The sequence below is a fragment of the Mytilus trossulus genome, unplaced genomic scaffold (genome assembly GCF_036588685.1).
Source record: "Mytilus trossulus isolate FHL-02 unplaced genomic scaffold, PNRI_Mtr1.1.1.hap1 h1tg000343l___fragment_2___debris__unscaffolded, whole genome shotgun sequence".
NCBI lineage: Eukaryota > Metazoa > Mollusca > Bivalvia > Mytilida > Mytilidae > Mytilus > Mytilus trossulus.
Genome location: NW_026963333.1, coordinates 91,667 through 102,570, shown reverse-complemented (window position 1 = coordinate 102,570; position 10,904 = coordinate 91,667). Strand labels below are relative to the sequence as shown.

The 10,904-nt window shown below is 31.8% G+C and overlaps 1 protein-coding gene across 1 annotated transcript; it reads right to left on the bottom strand.

The window, feature by feature from the left end:
* Positions 1-7,426: 7,426 nt before the first annotated feature.
* On the bottom strand, positions 7,427-9,806 carry LOC134701833 (uncharacterized). Its single transcript, XM_063562951.1, has 3 exons — positions 9,704-9,806; positions 9,236-9,292; positions 7,427-7,650 (listed from the first exon to the last, which is right to left on the bottom strand). The coding sequence occupies exons 1-3, from the start codon at positions 9,804-9,806 to the stop codon at positions 7,427-7,429; spliced, it is 384 nt and encodes a 127-aa protein (XP_063419021.1).
* Between the last annotated feature and the right edge of the window lie 1,098 nt (positions 9,807-10,904).

The window sequence follows — 10,904 nt, the reverse complement described above, 5'->3', positions numbered from 1 at the left end:
GTGACAGCAAAGCACATTTTTTCTGAACCATACTTAACAGTCTGAATTTGTACCTGACAAGTTCTTAACAATTTTATACGAGTCTGAACCATGCTCGACCTAGTCTGAACCATACTCAGCCTAGTCTGATCAATACTCCACCAAGTCTTAACCAACCTAGGTATATTCTTTGTATCTATCAACTGAATTTTATCAATTAAGGAAATATTTTTAATAAAATTGAAAGTTGAACAACAATTTGATATTAAAAATGTATTCCTTTTTTGTGTGTAATCAGTAAATTATCACTTCAAACCAGTAAAAGTCTGAAATGGCCTATATCTGTACTAAACTGTACTGGTTAATGTTTGTGTCATTTTGGTCTTTTGTGGATAGTTGTCTCATTGGCAATCATACCACATCTTCTTTTTTTTTTTTATATCAAAATAGTATTGAAATTAAAATTTCACAATAATCAATTATAATATAACTTCAACACAATATTATTAGTTACATAGTGTGCTAGTGACCTAATACGGTATATATGGGGTCAGTAAATTTCATATGGGGTGAGAGCGAAGCAGTTAAAAAAGTAGAGTTTTTTTGGTCTAGTATGGTTCAGACTGATCGAGTTCTGTTCAGACCTTTGGTTAAGTATGGTTTAGACTGGAAAACATGTCGAGTACAGATCAAGAATGGGTTAAGACTGTTTCGGTCTGGTCAAGTAATAGTTCAGACTATTTTCAACGGCAAAGATAAGGGTCAAGTACATATCAGTAAAGTTGAGTATGGTTCAGGCTGGGGTCGAGTATTGTCAAGTAAAAGTCAGACCAATTCAGACTGGTTGAGTACAAATCAGTACAGTCGAGTACAGATATAGGCCATTTCAGACTTTAATGGATTGTAGTGTATGTGTTATACATATTCATGTGCACATTCACGGTTCTACAATATATCCATACATGTATTGTGGCATGTCACAAGATCATGTTTTTCTTTAACTGTGAAATTCCCATGTTGTCTTCATATTACATCATTTGGATGTTCGATGTATACTGTTTTATATTTCGTTCTAAGACAAAAGATTTTATATTATGTAATATAAATCCCCGTTACTTCCGCTTTGTTTTTTTATACTTGTTTTTCTCTGCTTCGTTTCGATTTGTTGAGTTTTGCCATTTTCAATTTATTTATAAAGTGTGTTGTAATATGACATCACTAGTATACTGTCGAAGGTAATAAAAGAGGGAAGGGCGACCGTTAATATTTATCAAAGGTACCAGGATTATCATTTTTACGCCAGACGCAAGTTTCTTCTTCACAAGACTCACCAGTTTCATGTTTAACCCCACAAAATAATGTATGTGCCGGTCCCAAGCCAAGAGTCAGAAATTAAGAAGTTGCCGTATGTTGCTGTTTATCATATTGTATTACTTTTTTCGTTTGAATTGTTTTACATTTGTCATTTCAGGTTTTGCTCAATGTTGTAGGCCATACAATGACTTTTATTTGATATCTTTTATGTGACTATATCATTTGGTTTATGGTTGAGATTTGCCTTATTTGTAATTGTAATGCATCTTCTTTTTCATAGCTAAGTGAAAAGTTTTGTGATATTGTTAGATCAATAAATGTCTTACCCGGAAATATTCTCTTAGATCTATCGTCATGTTTTACATCAGCTGCAAATAAGTTATCTGAGAGTACGACTAAACAGATAGTCAGAGCTACCACTAAAACCATTTTAAAAATGATAAATGTTCTTGAAAAATTGTGTATAATATATTAATATTGTTAAAATGATATTTGTCACTAATAACAGTAAATTCAAAAATTATACAGCACTTACTCTAATAGTTATAAATTTTAAAAATTCTGAAATTAAGTTTGATTTATTGAACTAAATATAATCCTTTGTAACATTCTAAAAGGGCATACTTATTTTAATATTATACATATATATCCCATTATATTTACTTATCGACATTTTGGATGTTCTTTTGGAATTTCAAATCCCGATAACAAACTGAATTGGGCAGGATACCCCAATTGCATAAGTGTCCATATAAAAAACACTTTATTGTCGGCTTCACGAACTTTTTTTCTGTGAAACGAAATCTGACTACAAAGTTCCTGTGAAACATCACTGGTTGTTTGAAGAAGTTTTGGATAATAAAATATTCATTAAGTACATTAAATTTCCATCTTTTTGTGCAATAGTAAAATAAAATATCTCTTTAGCCCTTACACTAGTACTTATTTCAAACTTTAACAGAAATCAAATGAATTATTCTATAAAGTTGTTTGATAAAAGATAATGTTAAAATCAAATTAGAAAAATGACGCTAATCAAACAACAATCAATCAGAAAGATATAAAGTTTTTAAGTAAGGGGTGACACTTGCTTCGGAAAAGACATCCTGACGAACACTAAAAGTTCAGAAACTGAATTCATTAAAATGTTTGATATTTTTTTATCAACATATTTTTTTTTCTTTAAAAGGATATTTAAGTGCCGAATTTGTGGTGTTAATCTATCTTAATTTATACGATATTCCTGAGTTTGCATTTTATTTCATTGAGGGTTTCATTAAAGGTATAAATTGAAGGATTTTGATAGATACTGGTAGAAATTTTTGTTACAGTATTGGTTAATATTGTGATGTTTGCTTTTGATTAGTCTTCCCATATTCCAGAATAAAGGGATTTGTCTTGTGAGTTTTTTTTATAAACCCTATGTTTGTCCCTTCAGAGAGTTTTAAAAAGAGAAGGATTGAGATCTTTTATAAATCTCATACAAAGATATTTGTTAAACATTTGTTTGTTTTTATTCTGATCGAGATTGTGACACGACGATGATTGCTGACAATTTTACCTATTATGTCTTTTTTGTTCAAGCATAATTATTGATATATGGAATTTGATGCGACTGTCATACATATGAGAGGTTTAGCGCTATAAAAATAGGTTCAATCCACCGTTTATACATTTTAAAATGCCTGTACCAATTCAGTAATATTACAGTTTTTGTCCATTCGTTTGATGTGTTTTGTCATTTGATTTTGCCATTTGACTTTCCGTTTTGAAATTTCCTCGGAGTTCATTTTTTGTGATTTTCCCTTTTAATTTTTTCCGACCGATAACATACTTATATTGTATATGTATACACCTCTTTAACTGATAAGCAAACCATAAGTGGAAGCAGAAAGGATACAACAAGGTTGACCAGTCAATACATAAAGCAATCAACGGAATACCGTATTCTTTGTAAATAACAAACTTTTTTTTATAGTGTTGATGCCTCGAAAATTTGAAGCTCCATTTTTCTATTTTCTTTTTTAGATTCGTCATGTGTTGCCATATGTTAATAATTGTCCAATTTTTTTTTCTTTACATATTTTTTTGGGTACTCGGATTATTAAAGCGTTTGTACAATAAGTACATGTACAAGTAAAATGTTCCTTGGTTACACAATGATAGGTTTAACTCGGGTGAAATTACAACAGAACAGAAGTCCCTCATTTAAATACATACATAACTACGTTATTTTGCAAATTTAAATGCATTGGGGTCTTTGCACGAATTTGAATGGTAAAAATGTTATGAAATGTAGATGGCCATAGAAAAGGGAGCAGATATTACCAATGATCCCAATAAAACAGTTTTGTGTGATATCAACACTTTCCCAACACTTCTAACGTTTGTCAAACAAGGAACAAAGACAAAAATTGTTAAAGGAGAAACAAAAACTAATGCATAAAGTTTATGTCACATTAAATATATTATATTTGAGATAGGACGTTTATCAAATACTTATAAGTCAATTAATACCAATTGGTTAATTACTCATAGTATTGAAGGTTAGCTATTTATGTTTTCATTTTGCATTAGTTGGTCTCTGGAGGTTGGATAATTACTGACAACCATACAAAATCTACCCATTTCAATACATAAAATAATCAAGATTGTGCATGTATAGAGCGAGACACTCACCCGGTCGATCTGTCCTGCTTTGGAGTTCATTTTTCTCAGATTATGTTTGTTACCTTTATTTTTATAGTCTCTATTTTAAAAATTGAACACCACTTTACTACCAAAGGTTTAATTTATTTGGCGCTAGTTATAAAGAAAGCACATTGTTCATTCTATATATGCAGTTATTAAAGACTAAAAAAATGAAAAACGCTAGATATAATTTTTATTCTTAGGGCAAATATTTATATTAGTTAAATATAATGCGACAGAATATGCTTCAATCCTTATCTGACAATGAACATTTTGAATTCATATTTCAGTGTATAAAGTGTACTAGCTTCATTTTTTGGTATTTTTTCTATCGAACTGATTTTTAAAATTAATTGTAAGAAATAATAGGGTTGTACATTTTCAGATATTAACTGATCCACAACCAACACATTAAAATGTATGAAAACTGGAAAATGTATAGCAATTAATTGGAGATGTGATGGATACGGTGACTGTGGTTGTGGTGATCAGTCTTACGAACAAAATTGTACTGGTATGTAAATAAAATATTAACGGTCGAAAAGGATCTAGCATTTACTTCTCTCATTATAATTGGGAGGGTAATCAATTACGAATACATAGAATAAACGTGATAACAATAGGCAAATATGAATGTAGAAAGAACCAATTATAATGAGAGAAGTAAATGCTAGATCCTTTTCGACCGTTAATATTTTATTTACATACCAGTACAATTTTGTTCGTAAGACTGATCACCACAACCACAGTCACCGTATCCATCACATCTCCAATTAATTGCTATACATTTTCCAGTTTTCATACATTTTAATGTGTTGGTTGTGGATCAGTTAATATCTGAAAATGTAATTTCTTATTTCGTATTGTTTCTGGTCTGATGTTAATGACTAAAATTGTTGAAACGGGAGTAGAAGATTAAAGACCAGAAAGTCTTTTTCATTCTAAAAGTGTTTTTCTTGTTGTTTCAAAGTATTCCTGATTTTGGGAACAAAATATGATAAAAGAAATATGGGCCGTTACCTCGTTTTGTCGCTTTTGTAACTTCAATATTTCATGTTTTTCGCCTGATTGACGATTATTTTGTTATATCAAATAACGGTTATTTAGATAATTTCAAAGTCAGATTCAAATGTTTTTTTCTGACATAAAAAAAAATATTCAAAATTATTTAATAATGACTCTACAACATATTTTCTAATTTGGTTAATTTTGTGAATTGAGTTTCATCCTTTCTCGCCGAAAAATAATGCCAGAGTGAACTTTTTTTCATTGTTAAAAATATCTGCCAGTGATTTCTTTTAAACAGAATTACAAGTCAGAGGGGAATTTGCACACATTGAAATAAGACAAAAAAGTATACATCACCGACCTTTTAAAAGAATACATTTACCAGTTATTTTAGGTGTATATTACTGTTAGTTTTTAAAAAATCCTTAGAACAAGTGCTCTGACGTCAAAGTTATAAATTTTGATATTTAAAAGAGTGTCATAAATATCACATATAGGAAATTTGACACATAAAACAACTTGTTTTCAATAACAAAAAACACCCATTATCTGGACACTTAGTGAAGAAAAAGGGGAGTGTACATGTATCTTTGAATACATATTGCTTTTTCTGTAAATGAAGCTTGTACTGTTGTAACGTGTACATTTAACTTCGAACTTCAAATCGCTTGCAGTTATGTCCTTACAAAATCATAATTAGGAAAAGGAATATTGTGTAACCAGAACATAAAGTTTTAAAGAACTTGTTGTGGTAGACATGAGTTTACTCTTCGAATGTTATAACATAAAAAGTGATAAGAAACTATGAAGCAGGTGACTTCTGACTTCTTACAAGTGCCCTTTTTCGTGACATTACGGTAGATTTTAGAAAGCGACGAATTTTTCAACCCCGAGAAGAAAAATATGACCATTTTGAATGATCTGATGACCACATCAGTTACTTATATAAAGATTCAAGGATCAACAATCTATTTACGGAAGGCACTCACCACAGAAATTTGTGGGTAGTGGTGTTAAACAAAAGCTGTACTTGTTTGAAATAACCCTTCCCTGGACAGAAACTGTCATTTCCTCGTGCTCATTAACAATTCCATATATCGGCAACCCGTCATGGCCCTAGGACGATAGATGTATCTGTCTAAGTCGGACTTCTTATTACTGTAATTTTAAAGAGGCGATACAAAGACACTACGGTTCATTCAGGTTGATCTGAACAGCAGAATCGTCAAGACTACGAACTGATGTCAAACCGGCAATGTTGTCGACACCTCTGAAGAAATGGAGGGGAGGGCGACGAATGTTCCGACACTGAAAGTATAACCTCAGATATAATATATGTAGATGACAAGGGGGATATAATAGTTTGTCTGTTTGTCTTTTTATTTTTAGCCATGGAGTTGTCAGTTTATTTTCAATCTATGAGTATGACTATCCCTCTGGTATTTTTCATCCCTCGTTTGTCGATATTGCGCACTGGTCTTTGCACATCATCGAGGTTGAAAGGACTATAATTGCCAAACAAAATCGATTTGCTTACCAATTTATGGTAAGGCACTAGAGGGAATTTTGATGAGAACATCGGCCACCGTTGTCTGTGCGGTTCACTTACCATCCTATGTGAGTGACAGACCTAACACTTTTGTAGTCAAAACAGATAAATGTAACCAGGAAAGAACTCATTGGGTGTTCTTTCATTTTCCTATCTCAAAACAGCCTGAGTTTTATACTCCCAAGGAGGAACACCATAGACATACCAGCAACATTTTAGAAATGTTCTCATCGTAAATCGACCCCTGTACTGTTTTTCTCGCTGTCCATTTCAACCCAACTTTTCGGAAATATGTGGATTGTACTGCGCCTATTACGTGAAAATGAGATGTCAGAGTATCAGGATGACAGATGTACTGAATGACGTTTCATCGGATGGCCTCGATGTTAACAACAGAAAACTCATTTCGTTATTTTCATTGAGATATTTTGGTAAACAATCGATCAGCATTCGTGTAATATAGATCAAAATAAAACTTTTGCTTATATCATGTTTTTTTTTTCATTTACTAGTATGTCGTTTATGAACAAAAACAAAAACAACTGTGATTCAGACAAAACTTCTCATAGATCAAGTGACACCGGTGTCTGGAGTGTCACCAATGGTAGTTTACCAATCAATATTAAAATCAGAGAACGAATTAACATTGAATATAGAGACATGCAAAACATTTATTATCACCGTTGGTTTTTCTTTTTTGTCAGTCAGTGAAATAAGTGTTTTGTGGATTTTTATTGACAAAATTACGATTGAAATGAGGTTTGGTATTTTGTTTAATGAAAAATATACAGGTCATGATATTGGAATATGAGTTTTGAGTCTCATGATGAATAGCAAGTCAGTTGGTCTGTTATATAGATAAAGGGGGAGATGCTGCTGCTGCTGTTATTGCTGCTTGTGCGACTGTTGCTGCTGTGGCTGCTGTTGCTGCTGTTGCTGCTGTTGGTGTTGTTGCTGCTGTTGCTGCTGTTGCTGCTGCTGTTGTTGTTGCTGTTGTTGCTGTTGTTGTTGCTGCTGTTGTTGCAAACGTTTGTTATAAATATGTCTTCCAAGAGCATGTGTATACAGTCTCCTCTTATTGGTTTGGGTTTCCGCTAAGGATCCTACATCTAACAAACATATAATAAACACCCAGTGTTTTTAAACAGTAAGTGTGTAAATAGTTTCAAAGGAATTTTGTGATTTTATCAACTTCAATGATACATAGCAATGATAGAGATGATTAACAAAGCGTTGACACTTTTATGATAAGCAGAATTCAATATTTCAAATATCTTTATGTATTGTTAAAGAGACCTTATGAAATGACCATACAAAAGATATGTTATTCATTTGTATAATGTAAAAAGTGACCAATAAAAACAGGTTATTCCAATAAACATACAGTGTTGTGGCACAACTTTATATTGAAAGTAAAGGTGACCAGTTAAGAAAAGTATGGGCAGCTTAATAGCTTGATGATATCGTTATATTTTCAATGAATATAACTTTTTTTTTATAATCGGAAAACTCAATTATACCGTCCACAAATAGTTTTCAAAGGTACCAGGATTATAATTTAGTACGCCAGATGCGCGTTTCGTCACATAAGACTTATCAGTGACGCTCATAACAAAATATTTATAAAGCCAAAGAAGTACAAAGTTGTAGAGCATTGAGGATCCAAAATTCAAAAAAAGTTGTTCCAGATAAGCCTAAGGTAATCTTTGCCTGGGATAATCCTTAGTTTTTCGAAAATTTTTGTAAACAGGAAATTTATAAAAATGACCACATTATTGATATTCATGTCTACACCGAAGTGTTGACTACTGGGTTGGTGATACCCTCAGGGACGAAACGTCCACCAGCAGTGGCATCGACCCACCAGTAGTTTAAATAGTTATCAAAGGTACCAGGATTATAATTTAGTACGCCAGACGCGCGTTTCGTCTACATAAGACTCATCAGTGACGATCATATCAAAATATTTATAAAGCCAGACGGTAAAGAAGTTGTAGAGCATTGAGGATCCAAAATTTACAAAAGTTGTGCCAAATATGCATAAGATAATCTACACTGTATGCCTGGGATAAGAAAATCCTTAGTTTTTTGAAAATTCAAAGTTTTGTTAACAGGAAATTTATTAAAATACCACATTATCGATATTCAGGTCAACAGCGTAGTGTTGACTACTGGGCTGTTGATACCCTGGGGTACGAGACGTCCACCAGCAGTATTGATATAATTGGGTTTTTTTCGATTTTATTTTGTAACAAAATAATGCAATAGCTTCTTATCTATTTAATCCAAAATGGATAAAGGTTTGCATTTAAAATCTTATTCAAATTATGAAAGTTAATAAAAAAAAAAGGAATGGTTCATTTGAAATGACAAAGAGCTTAATCCTACACATATTTATTTAACAGCCATTTTCATTCATTAAAAAGTTATCAAAGGTAAGATTAACATTTAAGATTAAATTTCTTAGTCTAAATTTTAAATATCAAAACGAATTATTTGGTTAGCCATTAGATTGATTGATAACTATACCTTGATATAACTTAAAATTAGTTAGTTTTAACAGGATATGTATGCCCTTTTAATCATTAAATTAAGAATTAAAATAAAACATTTACTGCAAAACAACACAGATACAAATAAATGGTCTCATAATTATGTATTTCATTCGACAGTTATGTAAGCATATAATCTTACTTGCAATACTGGGCTCTCTGTTTACATGTTGTCTCCATGCATATGGTGAAGGCATACCTAAATTGAACAAACATTATATGAGTGATACCAATGAATTTCATTGTATTCTATACATTTTTTTTATTACCTTTCGTCTATTAAACCATATTAACTAGTACAACAGTTAAAGGTATACAAATTCCTCTGTAAACAACACTGATTCTGGCATCAAACCTTTTCATAAACTCTTCTAAAGATACAAAGATCTGATTTGTATGCATTTAATCAGGTTATTAATTTTCTCGTTTGAATTGTTTTATATTTGTCATTTCCGCTTTTTCAATGATAAAGACCGTACGATAACTTTTAGTTGTTTAACTCTTTGTGACTATTTCATTTGGTTTCTTGTGGAGAGTAGTCCTATCTGCATTTTTTTTTCATAGCCAAGTGGAAAGTTTTGTGATATTGTTATATCAATAAATGTCTAACCCGAAAAAGATCTCTCATCTCTATCGTCATGTTTAACATCAGCTGCAAATAAAGTATCTGAGAGTAGGATTATACAGATAGTCACAGCTACCACTGAAACCATTTTGAAAATGACAATTTTACTTGGTAAATTGTGTTTTGTATATTTATGTTAAAATATTCGTCCCTATAAATGACAGTAAATTACCATATTATCAAGCTGTTACTATAAAAATTAGAATTGCAAAACAATTTTTCCATTAGGTTTGAAATATTCATCATTTAAACTAGATACCTGTACTACGCAGCAAACATTTTAATAGGGCATTCTTATTTTTAATATATAACTGCATGGAATGAGATATTAAAAATTCGTTTGAATACCCAAAATGCTTCCTTGATCCCATGGGATCTACTTACCGACAGTTTGACTGTTCCTTTGATATTTCAAGTAACGATAACAAACTGGACAATCTTTTCTCTCGACTATATACCACAATTGCGTAAATAGTTATCGAAGGTACCAGGCTTATAAATTGATACGCCAGACGCGCGTTTAGTCTACATAAGACTCATCTGCGACGTGTATACAGTATAGAGTTGAAGAGCATTGAGGACCCAAATTTCATAAAAGTTGTTTCAAATTAAGAGGGACGAAAGATACCAGAGGGAGAGTAAACCTCATAGACAGAAATAAAATTGACAACGCCATGGCTAAAAATAAAAAGACAAATAGACAAATAATAGTACAGAAGACACAACATAGTAAACTAAAGACTAAGCAACACTTACCCCACCAAAAACTTGGGGTGATCTCAGGTGCACCGGAAGGGTAAGTAGATCCTGCTCCACATGTGGCAGCCGTCGTGTTGCTTATGTTATTACAAATACAAACAAATTAAAATAAGTGTCTTTATAATTAAACAACACTATATTGGTAGGCATATGAGATGCTTTACGGAAATATTATTTCCAATATCTGAAAATGTAGTTTCTTATTTCGTATTGTTTCTCGTCTGATGTTAATGACTAAAATAGTTGAAACGGGAGTAGAAGATTAAAGACCAGAAAGCCTTTTTCATTCTAAAAGTGTTTTTCTTATTAAAATTTTGTTTCAAAGTATTCCTGATTTTGGGAACAAAATATGATAAAATAAATTATGGTCCGTTACCACGTTTTGTCTCTTTTGTAACTTCAATATTTCATGTTTTTCGCCTGATTG